The sequence below is a fragment of the Phalacrocorax aristotelis genome, chromosome 19 (genome assembly GCF_949628215.1).
Source record: "Phalacrocorax aristotelis chromosome 19, bGulAri2.1, whole genome shotgun sequence".
NCBI classification, from domain to species: Eukaryota; Metazoa; Chordata; class Aves; order Suliformes; family Phalacrocoracidae; genus Phalacrocorax; species Phalacrocorax aristotelis.
The window spans coordinates 3,600,366-3,619,041 of NC_134294.1; the positions used below are offsets into that span (position 1 = coordinate 3,600,366).

At 48.9% G+C, this 18,676-nt stretch overlaps 3 protein-coding genes across 8 annotated transcripts; 2 read left to right on the forward strand and 1 right to left on the reverse strand.

Annotated features, from left to right (window-relative positions):
* The first annotated feature begins 259 nt into the window (after positions 1-259).
* On the forward strand, positions 260-8,764 carry MAD2L2 (mitotic arrest deficient 2 like 2). The gene is made up of 9 exons (XM_075114290.1): positions 260-348; positions 2,643-2,694; positions 2,930-3,048; positions 3,597-3,668; positions 4,601-4,701; positions 4,822-4,916; positions 5,032-5,105; positions 6,188-6,280; positions 6,571-8,764. The coding sequence occupies exons 2-9, from the start codon at positions 2,655-2,657 to the stop codon at positions 6,610-6,612; spliced, it is 636 nt and encodes a 211-aa protein (XP_074970391.1). The 5' UTR covers positions 260-348; positions 2,643-2,654; the 3' UTR covers positions 6,613-8,764.
* On the reverse strand, positions 7,446-13,892 carry LOC142066613 (F-box only protein 6-like). Of its 3 annotated transcripts, none has more exons than XM_075114283.1 (6): positions 13,779-13,892; positions 11,122-11,451; positions 10,371-10,497; positions 9,549-9,644; positions 9,076-9,211; positions 7,446-8,398 (listed from the first exon to the last, which is right to left on the reverse strand). In XM_075114283.1, exons 2-6 carry the CDS (start codon positions 11,378-11,380, stop codon positions 8,252-8,254), a joined length of 765 nt encoding a protein of 254 aa, XP_074970384.1. In that variant the 5' UTR covers positions 11,381-11,451; positions 13,779-13,892; the 3' UTR covers positions 7,446-8,251. The 3 variants fall into 3 exon arrangements, with proteins under 3 accessions (XP_074970384.1, XP_074970385.1, XP_074970386.1); XM_075114284.1 differs by lacking the exon at positions 13,779-13,892 and adding an exon at positions 11,999-12,076; XM_075114285.1 differs by lacking the exon at positions 13,779-13,892 and adding an exon at positions 11,933-12,010.
* Positions 12,062-17,961, forward strand: FBXO2 (F-box protein 2). Of its 4 annotated transcripts, none has more exons than XM_075114289.1 (6): positions 12,062-12,170; positions 13,681-13,979; positions 15,109-15,235; positions 15,333-15,428; positions 15,802-15,937; positions 16,338-17,961. In XM_075114289.1, the coding sequence occupies exons 2-6, from the start codon at positions 13,730-13,732 to the stop codon at positions 16,470-16,472; spliced, it is 744 nt and encodes a 247-aa protein (XP_074970390.1). In that variant the 5' UTR covers positions 12,062-12,170; positions 13,681-13,729; the 3' UTR covers positions 16,473-17,961. The 4 variants fall into 4 exon arrangements, with proteins under 4 accessions (XP_074970390.1, XP_074970387.1, XP_074970388.1 ...); XM_075114286.1 differs by having other exon boundaries at positions 12,074-12,175; positions 13,625-13,979; XM_075114287.1 differs by having other exon boundaries at positions 12,078-12,175; positions 13,704-13,979.
* The last annotated feature ends 715 nt before the right edge of the window (positions 17,962-18,676 follow it).

The window sequence follows — 18,676 nt, forward strand, 5'->3', positions numbered from 1 at the left end:
GGCGGGACCCCCGCTCACCGGTACGGCTCGGCGGGGCGGGCTCCCCGCAGGGGCGCCCCCGCCTAACGGTAACGGGGTGGGGAGCCGGGCCGGGTGACTAGCGTGCCCCGCTGCAAGGGCGGGAGCTGCGGCGCGGGGGGTGCGGGCCGGGGGGGCGGCTGGGACCGGGCGGCGGGGACCGCGCACCCCCCCGCCCCGCACCCGCTCCTCCCGCCGCCAGGGGGCGCTCGGGCCGCCCGCCGCCCTGACGTCACACGCCCGCGCCGCCGCCCGGCCACCCGCGCTGCGCGGGTGCGGCGGTGTCGGTCACCGGGGGTCGGTGCGGGGCGGTACCGCACCGGGCTGGCGGTAAGGGGCACCGGGAGGGCCTCGGCGCGGGGCGGCAAGGGGCACCGGGGGTCCCCGCGGGCCGGGGCGAGGCGGTGCCGGGCACCGAGGGTCCCGTGGACGGGCGGGAGCCTCGGTGGGACGGAGGGCTGTGCTGAGGGGGCTCCGCGAGGGCGGGAGCCCTGCTTCGGCGGGGAGCGGCGCTGAACGCCCGGCAGCAGGGGCTCTGAGCGCAGGCAGGGGTACCGCGGCACGGGCAGTGCTCGTGTGCTGGGGAGCGGCGGGACCGGGGCGCCCTGGGGGGGGTGCCCGCCCCTGCCCTGCCGTGTGCCCAGCCGTTAGAGAAACCCGGGTGTGAAACGGTGCGGGAGCGCTGGGTGGCTCTCCTGCCTCTCTGAAGCCATGAAGCGGGCAGGGCGCAGCGCCGCCGGTGCGGGAGGCCCGCGCTCGATACCCTGGGCTAGCGCGGGAGCCCGGGTAGCAGACACGGGCGCTTGGAAGGTGATGGATTGCAAACGACACGCTAATCCCTGCCTCCTCTTCTTCAGTGAGGGGTTGCTAGCTTCTTGAAAGCACCTCGAAGGAAGTGCAGGCTTTCTTTTTCCTCCCTCCCCCCAGCCGACCCCCAGTGCTGTCTGTATGCTGGGAAGGTGGGACGATATTTGCGGGAAACTGACCTCACACGCAGAGGACAGCAAATTCAACTGAAGAGATGAAAGGCTATTAGCTGCAGCGTTGCTCTAATCAATTACTCCAAAACCTTAAGCTGAGGGAGTATTAAACGGCTGGCTTTTAGGTCTAACCTTGTGACTGCGTCTAAGGGTGGGTCTCTTGGGATGCTGTTGCCTCACTGGGGCCTCAGTTTAATCAAGGGGGATGTTTAGGTGAGGATGTGAACCTAAACCTCTAAAAACACAGCTACTTTATGCTATTCTGATACAGATCTTTTGTACAAATTTGAGGGTCACTGCAGCTGGGGTGCTAGAGAGATGCTGAAGTATCTTAATTGTGTTTATTGTAGCAGATCTCTAATATTCCAGGGAGTCTTTGTATACAATGGTAAGATTCTGCTTTAAAAAGGGCGGGGAGAGCGGCTTCCTATTTTATGAAGGTCTTTGTAGGGCTGAAAACCATGGTTTGTTGCAGCTGAAGCAGCTTGAAAATCAGTGGCTAAGCAACTGATTGGCATGCCTGTGGCTTGTCAGAGGTCTGTGTAAGACACCTGTGTTAGTGGTGGAGCCACAGTGCTCCTGGAGGCATTTAAAGACAGCTACAGTTTATGAAAAATGGTGCTGCTGTTAGTGGCTAGAGTTTGCATGCATGCAAGAGCGAGGGCAAAATAATGAAACAAATTAAAATGTAATAGAAAAGTATGTACACTGTAGGTTAAAATGTGTAAGGCATGTTCTGCACTATATAAGGAAAGCTGTTGGGAAGTTGAGCCCCGGTGTCTGCTGTTTGATTGTTGGCACGCGGTAGGCCGTGTGGCTATCTGATGTGCAGCCCTTTATAACTGTCACAAATTTCAGGCTCCCCAGGGAAGTGGTCACAGCCCCAAGGCTGTCAGAGTTCAAGGAGTGTCCGGTTTAGTTTTAGGTAGTCCTGCGAGGAGCAGGGAGTTGGGCACCATGATCCTTATGGGTCCCTTCCAGCTTGAAATACTCCATGATTCTATGATCCTGTGTGACAAACTCTATAACTTATGCAGCTGTGCAGTGTTTGGTTTCCTTGGGACTAGAGAGAGACACTCAAGCTGTTGGTAGCGGGCAGAGATGAGTACCTGTGTTGTGTAGTGCAGAGCCTAGCCTTTCATGGTGGCATGGTGAGAATAAACCCGTAACACTGAGAAAAAAGTGTTCCTTGTGCTATTAAAAGGTGATTGTCTAAACTGTCCTGTGTCTTAGGAATCATGAATTCTCCAGTCCCAGCAAAGTGCATCAAAAAGGGAGGCAGTGAAGAACTATGAACTGGACAGATTTTTCACTGTTTTCTTAAATAAAACCCAATTTAAAAAAGCAGGACTTACATTATGAGCAATCTATCAATCTGAGGCATGAGCCAGAACACAGCAATGATGCTGACTTTTGTTTTTGCACTCCTGGTGACTTCTGGCGGGTGTTGTTGGTTATGGAAGGTGCTTAAACTGTTCATGGTGGGCCCTGCCGATGTGTCGTGGCACTGCTCGTTTGCTTGTGACTGAGCGCACAGGACAGTTTGGGTCTGAGCTCAGCAGCACTAGGGAGGTGGGCGGCTCTGTGAGCTGACTACATTAATATAGGAGCTAGAGAATAAACATTGTTTGTGATTACTTCCAGGTTCTGTGAAAGATGACCACGCTCACACGGCAGGACCTTAACTTTGGGCAAGGTAATGTGTTGTGCTACGCTGCAAACTGGTATGCTTGCAAGGCTTCGTGTTGGCATGTGAGCTTGTGGAGCTGTTGTTGGAGAGTTGCTCTATCCCTAAACTTCCTGCAGCTAAGGGGACGCAGATGAAATTTATGCAGGGGAAAATACCTTGAAAAAATTCCTATGAGTATATGGTATTGCCCTGCATGCTTCCCCCACTCCCTACTTCAGCATCCTTTACTTTTGTTTTTCAGTTGTTGCAGATGTTCTTTCAGAATTTCTGGAAGTGGCTGTTCACCTTATATTGTATGTCAGAGAAGTTTACCCTATTGGGATCTTTCAGAAGAGGAAAAAATACAATGTACCTGTCCAGGTAGGAGATTTTCCTGGAAGCTGACAGCCACATGGACAAGCAAAATAGCAGGGATCAGTCAACGCTCACCAGAACAAACTAAATCGCTTCCAGAGTTTGTTTTAATGTGCAAACTCATTTTTGAAGAGAACTTAGTTCCTGTCAGAAGGGAAAACAGGCCTGTAGCTGAGGATACAGCAGTACTCATGGAACAAGCAGATCATGGACAACAGTAGTACAAGGCTTCCCCAGCTATGTGCAGTAAGGTAACATGAAAGCATGCTTCCTAGGAAGTAGAGATGGTTGGACTATACTATTCCCAATCTGCTATTATTGGATATATAGTCCCCATAAACTACAACAGCGTGGGTACAGTGATCTGCCTCAGCCCATTAACCCTTCCATGAAAGAATTACTGGTCTGAACTGGCAACTTAGTGGTGAAAAATTCTAATTGAAGCATGACTCAAGTGCCCTGTAACACATTGGTGCTGCTGTTTAAATCTTCCCCTTTACTGTTGTCCTGGTTCACGTCAGAACACAGCTGACTGTTCCCTGTATTTGCTACAGATGTCCTGCCACCCGGAGCTGAATCAGTACATCCAGGACACGCTACACTGCGTAAAGCCGCTGCTCGAGAAGGTAAAATCATATTAGGAGCCTTAGCAAAAGTACTGCAAGTGGTTTTGATAGTAATTAAGAGAACATAAGTGCTGTCTTCATTGCAAAATTTATTTACAGATTTGCCATACAGAATACACTAGCTGACAGAGTTACTAGCAACAATAAAAATAACATCCCTAACCTTTCCTTGCAGGTAAGGCCCTGCCTTGCTGCTGGTTATTGGCGTTTAGTTGCATCTAATACATGCATATGAGGATATACATCTATGTGTTTTCATCGCATATGGTGTTCATCTGTGTGAACATCATCATACGTATTCAGTTAACATTCTGCTTTGGAATACATTTAAGTTTAAGCACCTACTTGCCAGAATAGTGGGGCTGCTTTGCTGTAAGCCAGCAAGCACAGGTAGGTTTGAACTCTAGGTTTTGTGAGAAAGGCATGACCATAAGAAACATTTTAGGATGTAGGATGCTGTCTGTAAAGAGCAGACACGGCAAAATCTGCCAACCTTAATGCACATTTAGAGAATGAAAATGTCAGTTTTCATCACAGTAGTACAAAGCTGCTATATTTGGCCAATGATCTAAGCACGTCTTAACTTCCCCAGCATTGTCCGTTCCCAAGTGATGCAATGAGATGGCTGTACATTTCCTCCTTTGTTCCAAAACAGTATCTAGAGAAATGTACTATTTAGTGCACTTCATCTCCCTAGGCCTTAGCAATAAGCTATCAGTTTAACATCTAGCAAGAAATGGCTTTGCAAAAGCATTTTTTTCTCATCAGTAAGAATAATCTGATAGCACTCAAGCGTTGGATAACTGCTAGTGCTGAGAGCCACAACAAATAAGCACACTCCCACTTTATCAGAAGTATGTAAAGCACACCACAGGCAGAAGAAAGCTTGTTTTAAGGAAGGGATTTTATTTTTTCTATCTTTGTTCTTGCAGAATGATGTGGAGAAAGTTGTAGTTGTAATCCTGGATAAAGAGCACCACCCTGTGGAGCGATTTGTCTTTGAGATCACCCAGCCACCTCTTCTCTCCATTAGGTAAAGTTTCCATTCCTGCTTGCCCGTGGCATCCAACACCTGCCTCTGCAGGTGTTTCGGAAGCAGCTCCAGGCCCCAGTACTCTGCCGCGTGGCCATAACAACTGCTATCTCTCAACAGTTCGGAGTCCCTGCTGTCCCACGTGGAGCAGTTACTGCGTGCCTTCATCCTGAAGATCAGTGTGTGCGATGCTGTGCTTGACAACAATCCCCCAGGTAAACAAGTCCATACAGGCTAACAGCATGGCAGTGCTTGACATGAGACAACAATAGGTAGTGTCCGATCCCCTGTTCACTCGCCCCCGATCTGCAGCTACCATTTCTCTTGCAGGTTGCACCTTCACAGTTCTGGTTCACACACGGGAGGCTGCCACACGGAACATGGAAAAGATCCAGGTGATAAAGGTGAGTGCAGGTTGCTCACCTGCAATCAGATAGCCAAAGATATCAAAGACTAGAAATTAGAAGAGTTTTGGCATCTCTAAGGTTGAGGCTGCTAGATATTTTGAACACGTGTTAGCTTTACGTGATGCACTTCACACTTTTCCTTTGAATGTGTTAAAATGGTTTACACTGGTGAGGTGACTGAGCACATTCACCACACACCAGCCACAACTGCAGGCAAGAGCTGCTTCAAAGCCTGAATGAGGCTGTGACAATACTTACTCCATGATGCCTGCCCAGTCACTGAAAAGTACTCTGACATAGAGAATAGGTACTTGAATTTAAGTGGAAAAAAAACCCTGAAACCAAAACAACCCAAACAACCGAAACAAACCACCAAACCCCTCTCACCCCATCCACTATGTGTGGATGACTGATACTTGAATCTTAGTCATCTCTGCTATTTATAAAGAAACTAGTGGGTTTTGGGTGCACAGATATACTTCATCTTGCAGGAAAAGTGTGTGCAGATCACTTCTTAAAGCAGTATTTTTTTTTTTCCCCAGAATCCTTGCTTAGGTACAGGGAAACCTTCTTCCCTGAGCCAAGTTATTTTGGGTGTCCTAAGGCATAATAAATAAAGCTAGTAAAGTATGAAATTGTTTCAAAGTGGAAGTCTGCTCTGTACTGCTTAGCAATGGTAACTGGTAGTATAGAGGGCCAACCTTTACACTTGCAAGGGAGGACAGAAATCCATGCCCTGAGCATTTTGGAGTTGCAGTTAAGACCTGGTATAATGAATATAAAATACTAGCTCAGAACAGCTAAGAGTTTATCTTTTAAGGAAGAGAGGTATCACCTTTGGAATAAGGAAAGTGGGTTAACACTATGGTTCAATGTAATTGAAGATAATTATGCCGAGTCTCAGGGCCAGTCTGCAAGTGTTAAGTTTTGCTGTTATGAAAGGTTTGAGTACCCGGTTCTTCCCTCAGCTACTAGATCTGTCATTCACTTAATGCTGACCTAGTGCTGAGAAAGAGAGCTGACCTCCCAGAGTCTGCCAGCCTCGCTGCAAATAAAGCGCCTTGTGTTCCTGCCCCTAGGATTTCCCGTGGATCCTCGCTGATGAGCAAGATGTGCACATGCATGACCCCCGGCTTATTCCCCTGAAAACTATGACATCAGATATCTTAAAGGTGAGCAGAGCGTTCTGGCCCAAGAGGTGGCTGAAACTGTATGGGGTTCTAAGCTTTGTCTCCTCTGACGCCAGCTCTGCCATTTTCTGTAGGCTAACGGTTGTAATATTGCCGAGCAGTATTGCCTAGTCTTGCAGATGCCTGTGCCAGTAATCAAAACAGGGCAAGGCTCAAAATACGAAACCTGGCTATGGGGGAAGGTACAAACTCTTCCTATTTAGCTTGTTGCAGGCGACTTCCATTCACCTACCTGCGTATTAACAGAACCGATGCTCGTTTCTGTCCTCCAGATGCAACTATATGTAGAAGAGCGAGCCCACAAAGGCACCTGATTTCAAATCTTCCTTGCCTTCAAGCCTCATCTGATCTTCCAGTGGAATAAGATATCTCACAAGCTGTACCTTGATAACCGTCTCTTCAGCTGGCCTTCTGGGTGAATGTAGAGCAGCTGCTGCCTCTTTATTTCAAGTGCTCTTACCACTGTATATAGAACTGACTTGGAATGTGGAGCCAGAGCCTGTTCCCATGTACGCTCACGTGTGAGAGTGAGTATGGGCTTTGTTACAGTGAATCCCTGGGGGCAGGGGCAGGATATAACCAGCTGCAGAGTGCAGTCAGCGCTTTGTACAAATCCAGTTCTCGCCTTAACAGGGCATCGCCATTGCACAGTGGTAGTGATACGCAGTGATACGCTATAGGCTCCACGAGAGCAATGGACTCGTACTAAGGGTGAGTGAGGCCTTATGTAGTGTCTGTCCACTGTGACTGTCCCAAGTAGTCTTCAATAAATACTAAGTTTTACCCCAGTTGAACTAGGCTGAGTTCTGTCCAAACCAGCCTCCCCCCCCACCAAGTGAGGAAGTATTTTTGTGTGGAGCTTCCACCACCTTTCCACACCTTTTCTGGTACATATGTGGGATCTATCAATTCCTATAACAGCCTTGGTCTCCCGCCCTTTCCACAGGAGAGCTTTCACCCACGAGCAAGGTTAATCCTACACCTGACAAAGGAGATGGAAGGCCTCAGTATTGGCTCTTTGCATACAGGGGTAGAAGACATGGTTCGCGGTATTGAGCTGAGCTAGTAGGTCAGACAATTTGATAAGACAGCCAGTATAGTGCCTCCCTGCTTCCCCCAAGTAAAAAGTGCAAGAATACTACAGATCCAGGTTGTGCATTGCTTTAACATTTTATATAGGGTTAGACCATTCAGTACAAACCAAGCACTTTGGTAGTACAAAGATAGTATGGAAAAAGCCCAGCACAATCAAAAGGCACTTGTAAGCTAGCCACCTTACGGGACTCCTTATCTCCTGCCTCTCTGGCTGTTTATTCTAACAACCATGGGCTGTATTCAGTCAGTGAGGGTATTTGCCACTTTGATCATATACACTTACAGAAAACAGTAAGCAGTTAAGTACCAGTGACACAGCATTTATGAAAAAGGGTTGGTTAATAGTTTCCTTATGCTATGAAAAGTCTGATGTGAAAGATACGTGGTTTTATACATAATTAAACTAAACCACAGAAATACCATACAAAACATATCTCTCCATAGCAGAGCCTTGAGGACAGCGTTGCTAATCTGAAATGAAACATTTTAGCCTTATTTTTCATAAGTTCCATAAACACAAGAAATAGTTTCTATTTAAGACCTAGCGTTTGGCTGTAGCACAAGGACATAAACTAGAGGAGACGACATTTCATTGTCCTAGTCCTCCTGTGGAAGGTCACTAGTAATTGCAGTGATGTGGATAGCACAGGAGGATGAAGGATGAAGACAGAAGTCCTTCCAAAGGGCTGGGCCTGCACAAGTTCTGCTGTGAACAAGGAGAACTAGCTGCTTGTATCAGAGATCAACTGTGCAAGTACAAAGCCAGGACACTCACCCAGAGAGTACAGACAAATAAATGCACCTGAGACCACCTGGTTACAGTCCTGAGGTAAAAAAGCTACCATATATATTGTGCCTTCATAACTGTGTCAGGGGCCCAATGGTGATGCTGCTGTTTGTCACTCGGATCCCATACCATCCTGCCCAGAACTGGGTGTCTTGGCCTCCGTGCTGAAACCAGATGTAACGAACTCCAGCTGGGTAATTCTGGAAGGTGTGAGAAATCTGGAGAGAAAGAAGAAAACGTGTCTTAATTTGCTTAAATAAATCAGCACTGACCTAGAAGCTAGGAGAACTAGAGTATGCAAGTCTTGGACTCAGGAAAATCTCATTCTAAGATGTCTTTTATTAAAAGTGCATCATGCCCCTTTTTGAGGGATGGGAAAAAAGCCCTGTCATTCAGCCTTCTGCCCTGAAATCCTCTCCCAGTCAAACTTAAGGTTAAGCTTAGAGTCATGTAGGCAACAATGTAACAGGTAATCTACAGTCAAACCAGTTAAACAAGTTTAAGTAATGTCTGCAATCCTTTCAACTACATCCATGCAGTAGTTTTAAACAAATTTTTTTTGATCAATAAAAACAAGAACTGTGCTCTTGTAACTTATTTAGACCAAACCTTAAGTGAAAAACAGAAACAGTTAAAGAGACTGAGCTAAAACAACACAGAAGCCTGGGGGATACTCTAGAAAACCCTGGGCACATACAAACCGCACCTAGCTCCTCATGGCACTATTGCTTCTTCAGCGTTGTCAACAGCAAAGACATAACCTTTTGTATTGAGTAGAGGAGGCTGAAGAGCACAGAAAGCAGGTCCACTTGGAACTTTTGGCCAGGTAAAGACTTGCAAGATTCAAGTGTCACAATACTGATGTAAAGCTACTGCCCCCAGGGCTGCTGCTTACCTCTCTCCACATTGCATCACTCCACTGCTCTATAACCACTGGCTCGGGGTGGAACTCCTCAAGGACAATGTAGTCTTCAGAAAGCAGCCTCACTGTAAGTTCATAGCGACATCCACAGTCAAACCTGGCAGCATACCTAGAGAGGCAGGGAGGAATCAAGGAGCAGGGTTGTCTATACAGAGTCCAGTTTTTAGCATTCAAGAACAGTCTCCAAGGGGATCCCCGTCTGTAGAGAAAAAGGAACGTCATCCCCATAGCTATGGAGGAGTTCTAAAACTTGTAGCTATCCTGTTCTTCACAGGATCGTCACCTCCTTACAGCCCACTGAATAAACTTAGATTTAGCTTATGCTTTACTGAAGAACTACCACTCCAAAAGGAAAAAGAAGTAATTTTATAGCACAAAAAGCTTCAGAGGCCCAACTTATCTCTAAGCTAATGCCAGAAATTCTAGTTTTCAGTGCATACACTTACCAGTCCTTGACTACAATTTCGGGCCGTTTCTCATCCATCAGCTGGTTCCAGTATCCTTCTTTACGCAGAGTAATGAGTTGAGACTTGAGGCATGGTCTGCAATAGAAATATTCAGAACTTCACAAAACACATCTCTTCCTTCTCAGTGTCCACACTTTCCCCAACAGCTTTACTCTCACCAAAAGCCCACACAGACCTTGAAGGCCCACAAGGCTGACATGGCTAAGCCATGCCTTTTTCTGTAGCCAGAACTAGATAAGGAAGTGAACTGATTAGCTTCACCCCCAGATAAAAAGAATAGTTACCTACAAGCTAGATTAAGAGGAGTCCCTATGCTTGTAGAGTATATATTGGTAACAGGAAACTACTGCTTAAGGGATGTAAAAAAGCAGTTAATCCTCCTCTGTTGACAGCTTTTCTTGCAAGCGGTTACCACGACAAACACACCTACCACTCTTAGAGGTTACAGAGCTTTGGCCTGGTCAGGTAGGTGCCTCTGATTAGCTTGCCAAAATTCACGTTTGCTCACCACTTTTGATACAGGAGAAGCTGATATCTTGTGGGTTATCATGACTATAAAGAAGTTACAGGAAGTTCCTAGTAGGGACAGAAATTTAGCACTTGCTGCAATTAATTCTCTCAGCTGTACACCCGTCTCTTTAGACTAACTAGTATAAAAGGTTAACTAATTAAAGTCCTTCCTTTTGCCACACATGGGCTAAGGCTCAGTGACCTGCCTGAAGCCACCTAACCATAGTGCCTTGCAGGCAGACAGGAGGCAGCAGGTCTCCCAGCTCCAGATTACTGGAATCCAGTTCTTACCCATATGAAGTGACAAAGTATTTTTGTACTTTGGGGTCTGGTATGTTTGTTCCATGAGCTCCAGGCAGATCCTCAATCTTCCATTTATCTCCCTCATTATTATCCAGTTTCCAGTGCCGAAAATTCTCTAAAAACATAGATATCGAAGACGAGTGGAACTTCAGTTTCCAGCAGTATCTCTGCTTTGTTAAAGAATCGGCTACAGAAGAGTACTAGGAACCTACTCTGATGAGTTTTCAGATAGGCTGTATTCTTCCTACAGCTGAAAGTGACTCCTGCCTTTATGTTGCCATTACTTTTCACGTGGCTGTCAGCAGCTAGGACAACAGGTAGCAACCTTCTGACCACATCAGAAACTCAATCAGTCATAAAGCAGAACTCCTGTAGTTGTATTAGTCAAGTCTTTGACAACAAAAACTCCCCAGCTACCTGAATGTTTAATCCTGAAACCCGATAGTTTCATGACCTTATTGTACGTGCTGTGCAAATTAACCATTGCTGTCTGCAGTGCTGGGGCCTTAGTAACTCCAGAAATTTTTTGTGGCAGCAACCACAGATACACGTTTACCAATACTTTATCTACCCACAGTGGTTTTATTGCAGATGTTTACTTGTGGATCTGACCCAGCAGCAATCCATCAGTAGCTGGACAGTCCCACAACGCCAGCAGTACTTGAGCAACGCAGGACACTGACTCATCCTGACTACGACGAAACTCCCTTAGCTCCCTACTATAAGTAATTAAACAAACCTTCAGCACAGGGGTTTTTGATGAGGTTTCTCTTCAAGCTGCAGAGCATATAGAAGGTCTTCCAGTCAGAGATGCTTCTGTCCAAATTCTGGATATAAAACCCCTCGCGCTGGCACTTGTGCTTCCATAGGGTGGTCAGATCTACCACGTAGCGCCATTGCCTGCAGACCAGCCTGCAGGTGCAGATCAGATCCTGGGCTGGGAGCAGGGAAAGCAGCTCCACCAGGACATCTTCCGGGAGGTGGCAAATGGTTGTCATCACAGACTGACAGCTTCCGTGACGGGAAGTAGGGCGATGGAAAAATCCCTGGGGCACCGACAGCTACAGCGCTTTAGGAAGCAAGCAGAGTTTTGACTAGTTACTAACAGAACTATAGAATCATTAAGGTTGGAAAAGACCTCTAGGACCAAGTCCAACCCCCAACCCAACACCCCCAGGCCTCCTAAACCATCTCCCCAAGTGACACGTCTGCACGTTTCTGAGCACCCCCAGGGACGGTGACTCCCCCCCCTCTCTGGGCAGCCTGTGCCAGGGCCTGACCGCTCTGGCAGGGAAGGCATTTTCCCTCATACCCAACCTAAACCTCCCCTGGCACAGCTTGAGGCTGTTTCCTCTCGTCCTGTCCCTGGTGACTTGGGAGAAGAGACCAAACCTCCCCCCTCACGCAGCTGCAGAGAGCTAAGAAGGGCTCCCCTCAGCCCCCTCTTCTCCAGGCTAAACCCCCCCAGCTCCCTCAGCCGCCCCCCAGCACACTTGTGCTCCAGACCCCGCTCCAGCCCCTCAATTCACGACACGACAAAGCGCCCGCACCCGGGGGCCCGAGTGGGCCGGGCCGTCGCGCCCCGCCCGGCACCCCACGCCGGGCCCCGGCCCCACCTGGGCTCCGCCTGCGCCCTCCGGACACGGATGTGAGGCGGCGGCGGCCCTTCCGCAGCGGGCGGGGCGCGGGGCGGGTGCGCAGGGATGGAGGCGGCGCCCGGCGGGGGAGGCCTTTATCAGGGCGGCCCAGCCCAGGCCCGGCCCCGGCCCGCCCGCCCCGGACCCGCGCCTGAGGTAGGAGCGCTCGGCGCCAGCCGTGCCGGGGGGGGGGTGGGGTGCGGGGTCACCCCGAGCCCCCGCCCTGTTACCCTGCGGGTTCCTCCCAGCCTGTCTCGGCGGGGCAGCACCGCGGGGTGGGGGACGCAGACAGGGAACCGGTGTGCGCCCCAGCAGGGCTTGGGGCGGGAGGTCTCTGCCAGTGGGACCGGCTTTGGGATGCTGCGGGTGGGAGCGGGAGGGGAAGGCCAGCCGGGGACCTTCACCCCTTCCCCGAGGGCGTGGGGAAGCTCGCTGAGCGGGGAGAGCCGTCAGCGGGCAGAGCGCCGGAGGAGGACGCAGCATCCTGCAGCACACGGAACCTGCACGACCCCTCTTTTTTCTTAAAATCACATTTTACTCTTCAGGAGTGTGGTTGAAGGTTGGAAAAAAAATGGGAAATCGCCAATGCTACCCCCATAAAAGCCAGGGAATTTTAAGCGACAGTTTCCTCTTGCTGTCTGCAGTGCAGGCAGAGGACACACGATAGCTCTGCATCTGGAACAAGTAGATTTAGGATGCTGTTACAGTAGCGACTCCCTATCTCTTCCCTCCCTCGCCAGATTTGGCACTGCCATATTTCGTCAAGCAGCCTGTCAGGATATTTCACCTGCTTTGTTTCTATCCCTCTCCTAGGCTTAATGACTCAACTCCTCAGGAGTCTGGCTGCATCTGTGCAGCTCCCCGCAGTCGCAGCAGCTCCTCCAGCACCAGAACTCAGCTGAGATAAAAGCGGTGTCACAGCGCACCCCACACTGATGACGTGGGGCTCTGAATCTGCACCTCCTCCCTTATTCCTGCAGCACCTGGCCCTTCAGCTCAGGGCAGCAGAGTGCCATTGGGAGTTAAAGCACACGCTTCTGACTTTAAATTGCTCAGGTTTTAAGGCCATAGAAAAAGGAATATTAGAGAATATCAACTGAGTTATTTTCAGTTGTCCTCGGGCCTGTACTTTATAGGGGCTCATGGCTAAGGAGATTAAGTGCCAGCCCCTTGAAGGGCTTTCAGATATAGAACGAACCACTGCAGATGTGGTTGGCAAGATGCTCACCACTGGTATTTAGGTACTGCTCTGCAGCGTTTGGTATCAGTGATGTTCTTAAAGGCATAACAAACACCCAGATGCCTCCCTCTGCGGAAGAAGTCATTACTAAGCAGCTGATTTTTGCAGCAGTAGAGATTTCTGGAAGGACTAACTCCAGTCTGGGAAACTGACACTGTTCCCAATTGCAGATGTCAAGTACTTGCATTTTGTGGATGGATTTTACTGAGGGCTTCTCTTAGAACATAAAATATTAATCTGCTCACATGCTTCAGGGTATTAACTTAATAGAGGCCAGAAAGCCTTGAGGTCAGGAAGCAATCTATACCCCCAAAATCATGCTTTCAGATAACATGCTTGTTTTCCCCTTTTTTCTAAATTATCAGATTTGACATCACCGAGGATGGGGAACCCCATGTCTGAAGGACTACTGTGTCACCACTCCTCTCCCCCTTCTTCCCTCAGAAAGCTCCATCCAGCCTGGCCTGAGGATGGAGTCCCTCCCTGAGGCAGTCCTGATCAGAATCCTGGCCTCCATACCTGCAGCGGATTTGGTGCTGGCGTGCCGCCTGGTCTGCTGCCAGTGGAAGAACCTGGTCGATGGAGCTGCGCTTTGGATCCTGAAGTGTCAGCAGGAAGGCCTCACTGGAGCAGAGTCACAGGAGAATGCAGAGAACTGGCAGAACTTCTACTTCCTGAGTAAAAAAAAGAAGAATCTCATCAAGAACCCCTGTGGTGAAGGTGAGAGACAAGCGTAACAAGCCCCAAGGTTTCATAGAGATGACCAGTCACTGGGAACTGGGCATCTCCAGTCTCTGAAAAAAAAAAAATTTGTTGCTATCAGGTTGCAGCATTTTATTCTTGCCCAAGTCAAATCACTTAATGGATGCAGTTAAATCATTTAATAGGCATGAAGGCCTTTGATAATCAGCCTTTGCAAAAGGCTCTGTTTGACATCAACTTTATATATAAGCCCCTGCAGGGATCAGAATCACATCTGAGACACAAAAACATCCTTTGCAGAACCCCTGTCCGGTGCAGCCATGGTAGTGGCATCTGGGTTTCCAGACTGCTTCTTGCCAAACCACAAAAGGGAAGATCAAGCCTTTCCCCACTCAGGGGCTAGTCTGCCCTTAGCTCAGCAGGCAATTCAGGCCTCCTTCCTTGAAGCAGCTCAGGCAAGTCTTGTTTGTGCCCTCCTTACTACCGCCCATGTTAGAGCTGTGCACATACCCCATTTGCCATTATTCTGATAATCCATGAGCTTCGCTTGCCAGGTCTACAAGATGCTTAGCAATAAGCAGCAGTAACCAAGCCTCATAACCCAAGCAGCAACAAATATATTTCACACATCATAGACCAAAGCAATATCAACACAGCTTCTCCATTTTGTTTACAGATTATTTTTCTGCAAGCTTTTCCAACATGCATGTTCCCTCTGGCTAAGACCAGAAAATCCCAATGTTTAGGGCCATACTGCTTCTAAAAATACACTTAGCAATTCAGAAAATTTAGAAATAAAGCAGTCAGCATCTCTCCCCAGGCTATTCCTATGTTACAAAGCTGAAAGTGCTGACACACAGTTCAGAATACCCAAATAATTTCACTGGAGTACTTTCTTAAGTAAACCCACATGTACATAGCTGTTTTGGTGGGGAATGCTAAAGTTTGTTAATATTAGAGTTTAACCAGACTGAAGGTATTTGCCTGACTTCTACTAAACTCCATCTCCGTAGTTTACATACAAAATTAGTGCTGCACCAACAGCAAACTTTTTACAAGCCAGAGAAAAGTTCCAGTGGAAGAAGATCAGCTCACCCAGGCCCACAGAAACTGAGACTCATCCGAACCTCTTTTCTGCCATTTGCAGAGGACTTGCAGCACTGGGGAGAGGTAGAGAATGGAGGCGATGGCTGGAAAATTGAAGAGCTCCCTGGAGACTTTGGAAAAGAATTCCCTAGTGAAGAGGTCCATAAATACTTTGTTACATCTTATGAGTAAGGCTGCTTTCCTCTCTTATTCAGGGAAGGGGACATTTTTGATTCCCCCACTCCCAGGAGAGACTGTGATGCCAATTAACATCTCACATTTCAGGTGGTGTCAAAAGGCTCAGGTCATTGACCTTAGGGCTGAGGGCTACTGGGAAGAGCTGATGGATACAACCCAGCCTAAAGTTGTGGTAAAAGACTGGTAAGTAGCAAGGATGCCTCAGAAGGCAGGCAGAGAGTCAAGAAAGGGAGGGCTTATACCTGCAGTGGACCTTAAAACCCCAGCGGCCCGATCACCTAGATGTGACACAGGGCTGGGTCTTGGCTTACAGAGCCATCAGCAGCTCCCGCAAGCTTCAAACTGTTGGTGCATATTGCCTCTAAAGACTAGGTTCCTGCTGTGAATGAGGGGAGGTGGTGGGTAGGGGCAAGAGCCATTACAGATTTCCACCTCAAACCAAGGCCCCAGTAGCTTGGTGAGATTGGTAGAGCCTGCATTCAGCCAGATGCAGCTGCTGCTCCGGCTCTTTGCCGAGTTCACACAGGTAAGGCTAGCAGCTCGGATCTCCTTGCAGGTATGCAGGACGCAGCGACGCCGGCTGCCTCTATGAGCTCTGTGTGAAGCTGCTCTCAGAGAATGAGGATGTTCTGGCTGAGTACAAAAGTGAGACTATTGACATCCCAGAGGGCAACGATGCCAACTGGACTGAGGTGAGTTACAGCTGCAGGCTCAGCAAGTGACACCCAACTTGCATGAATGGGGAATATTTTCAAGTAGAGGGAAGCAGGAGATTCCCCTGGAGGAGGTGGCGGCAGCGACTCTGTCGTGTTCTGTGGCGCCTTGATGCTGGAAGGCTGCCTTACATAAAACTTGCTGAGCCATCACTGCATGCGTAAGATGGAGATGCCCAGCTGGGAGAGGTTCAATGGCCTCTGAACAATAATGGGATCAAAGCTCTTCCCAGTAACTCCCAGTGGAAGTGTCCTCATTATTACCCAGGCTGGTAGGTATGACTCGGGCAGGGGCATTTGAAGGCTCTGGGCACTAAAGAAGGGTAAGGTTCACGGGTGGTTTGTCGGTTACCAACCACCATTTTGTCTCATCCCAAAGATCTCCCACACCTTTTCCAACTATGGGCCTGGGGTCCGCTTTGTCCGCTTTGAACACGGTGGCCAGGACACACTATTCTGGAAGGGATGGTACGGCGTACGTGTTACCAACAGCAGCGTGACAGTGGAGCCATAGCCATGCTGAACTGGGGCCTGCATGCTGGAGCTGACTTCCCTCAGGGCATCCCATGGCCTTTGGATGGTTTCTGCATGGTGCTGCTTCTGGGCTGTAGAGCATACAACCTTTCTGTGTATGAATGGGGCGAGATGCCAGGAGCCACCATCCGTCTTTCCTCAAGGGGACTATGCAAAGAATGTGAATAGATTTGCGAATGCACCACGTTAGACTTGGCCTCGCCGCTTTCACTGATGTTCTCCACTGGACATGAGACCACCTAGAAATTCTGCAGACTTTACTTCTCTCCTAAGCCACTAATCCCTAGCACCCAGCCCAAGCTAGGCACCCCTCCCACCTGCTTCCCAGACTTGGGCACCTCTTACCTTTAAGCAGTACTGCGGGCATTATTTTCTGGAGGTTAAAGAACAGGGAAAAAAAAAAAAAGGGAGGAAAGAAAAGCATAGGCCTTGTGTCTGAGAGCATACCAGGGAAACGCAGAGCCCTGTCACATCTCAGTCATCAACTGCTCTCATGACCTGCAGTAAGAACCTTGGCTTCTCCCATTTATAAACAATAGATGTCATTGCTTGCCTCACGGGAGCTCTAGCTTGGCTGCCAAGTGCTTAATTTTTGGTGATGATAATGCAAAGCAATAGGGATTGGATCCTTTTCTCTTACACTGTTCCCAGCATTCATTTATCAAGGGAAGTGCTGGGAGCTGAAACCTCTCTGGTGACCAACCCTGGGGCTTCACTGGGCTCCCTCAGCAGCTGAGAATAATAGCTGCGAGAGAGACAAGGACTTTGGGAAATGGGTTTGAAGCAAATTAGGGAGGGGGTTCAGGAACAAACTACAAAGTCATCTACCCCTTCCTGGCCTCTGCATGCTTCATGCAACAAGCACCCTGGTCACACAGTATGACTGTGCAGGCAGGAGATATTCTTCACAGAAAGTTGCTGTTAGCCCCACTTGACCTCAGTTCTTCCTGCTATTAATGGTGTCTGCAAAAAGTACAGGTCTGCCTCCACTCAATACGCTCACTGGTGAGACAGCACTTTGTACGTACTCCCACTAGTGCCTCTTGATATCACTCAGGGCTGCGAGCCACCACCCTGAACAGAGAGACACGCAAGCTTCCCTGAGCCAAGCCTGTCCCTGCTAGGCAGTCCTCTCGGAAGTGCACCTGCTTAATAGAGCTGGTGCTGCCTAGAGAGATAGGCACTTACATTTTTGTGTCCATTTGTCTGTCTTCCCTTCTGGGGCTGCTGGCGCATACGTACTTGAATGTCACTTTGCATCAAAGTGCACCATTAGAAAGGCAGTGTACTATTACGTGTCACCGAAGGGGAGAGCTTCCGAGCTGGTCGCTTCGTGCACGCTCTGCTTCATCGGGCTTTCTGCACTGCTGCGCCTGGACGCCGAGGGCACACTGGCCTTCCAAACCACAGCCGTGCCAAGCCAGAGTCCAGGCAAGCTTAATAAAGTGACACAATCGTGTGTGGATCTACCCTCGTGTGCTGGGTATTTGTGTCCTGTGCTTTTTCTGTTAGTTATATGGAGCAGCGGCAAACAGTCCTATCCAAGGCACAGGAGTCATTGTATCTTGTGTAGTATATGGGTCTCCCAGAAAGAGGTACATGCTCTGTTCCCTAACGCAGCAGCCTGAACCTGTTGGAAGCACTTGATGGGCAACAGGTTTGCAGAGCAGCAGCAGGCAGAGGCACACTTAAAACACAGTGGGAATTCATGCAAGGCACAGAGGAGGTCCAGGAAGGCTCTTACACAGCCCAGCCCCGACAGATGCCCTCCAGGTCATCTCTAACTGTAGCTCTACTGTGAGCTCAGCCTTGGTTCTGACCCAGGAGAGACCAGAACCAGTTCAGAATGTGACTCTTTCCCCTCCATTACCTCTGGACACACCGTCACACAATGCAGCTTTATTCACCACAGCCTCTAAGGCAGATGTAAAAATTGTTAGTTAATATTCAACTCTCTACCCCTCAGAAGAAATAAGGCCTCCATCTGTCCCTAAGGAATCAGTACAGCAAGGAGATCAACATTCCACATCATGATGCAATTGTTAAACTGCACCTTTCCTAAACCCCTGTCTCAGTCAGGATAAACCCCAGTGTTAAGCCTTCAGATATTGTGTCCCTTGTAAATACAGGGTAGGGCCGTAGTGCCCACTTTAGGCTTATCTAGGCTGAACTACTAAATGCACA

What these genes read in the sequence shown, in the direction of transcription:
- MAD2L2 (XM_075114290.1), top strand. Translation starts at nt 2,655, where the DNA reads ATGACCACGCTCACACGGCAGGACCTTAACTTTGGGCAAG. An exon ending in AATACAATGTACCTGTCCAG is followed by an intron (nt 3,049 to 3,596) that starts GTAGGAGATTTT and finishes TATTTGCTACAG; the next exon opens with ATGTCCTGCCACCCGGAGCT. An exon ending in TGACATCAGATATCTTAAAG is followed by an intron (nt 6,281 to 6,570) that starts GTGAGCAGAGCG and finishes TCTGTCCTCCAG; the next exon opens with ATGCAACTATATGTAGAAGA.
- LOC142066613 (XM_075114283.1), bottom strand. Translation starts at nt 11,380, where the DNA reads ATGACAACCATTTGCCACCTCCCGGAAGATGTCCTGGTGGAGCTGCTT. An exon ending in TACTTTGTCACTTCATATGG is followed by an intron (nt 9,645 to 10,370) that starts GTAAGAACTGGA and finishes TTTCTATTGCAG; the next exon opens with ACCATGCCTCAAGTCTCAAC. An exon ending in GAAATTGTAGTCAAGGACTG is followed by an intron (nt 9,212 to 9,548) that starts GTAAGTGTATGC and finishes CTGCCTCTCTAG; the next exon opens with GTATGCTGCCAGGTTTGACT.
- FBXO2 (XM_075114289.1), top strand. Translation starts at nt 13,730, where the DNA reads ATGGAGTCCCTCCCTGAGGCAGTCCTGATCAGAATCCTGGCCTCCATA. An exon ending in AAAGTTGTGGTAAAAGACTG is followed by an intron (nt 15,429 to 15,801) that starts GTAAGTAGCAAG and finishes ATCTCCTTGCAG; the next exon opens with GTATGCAGGACGCAGCGACG. An exon ending in ACGATGCCAACTGGACTGAG is followed by an intron (nt 15,938 to 16,337) that starts GTGAGTTACAGC and finishes CTCATCCCAAAG; the next exon opens with ATCTCCCACACCTTTTCCAA.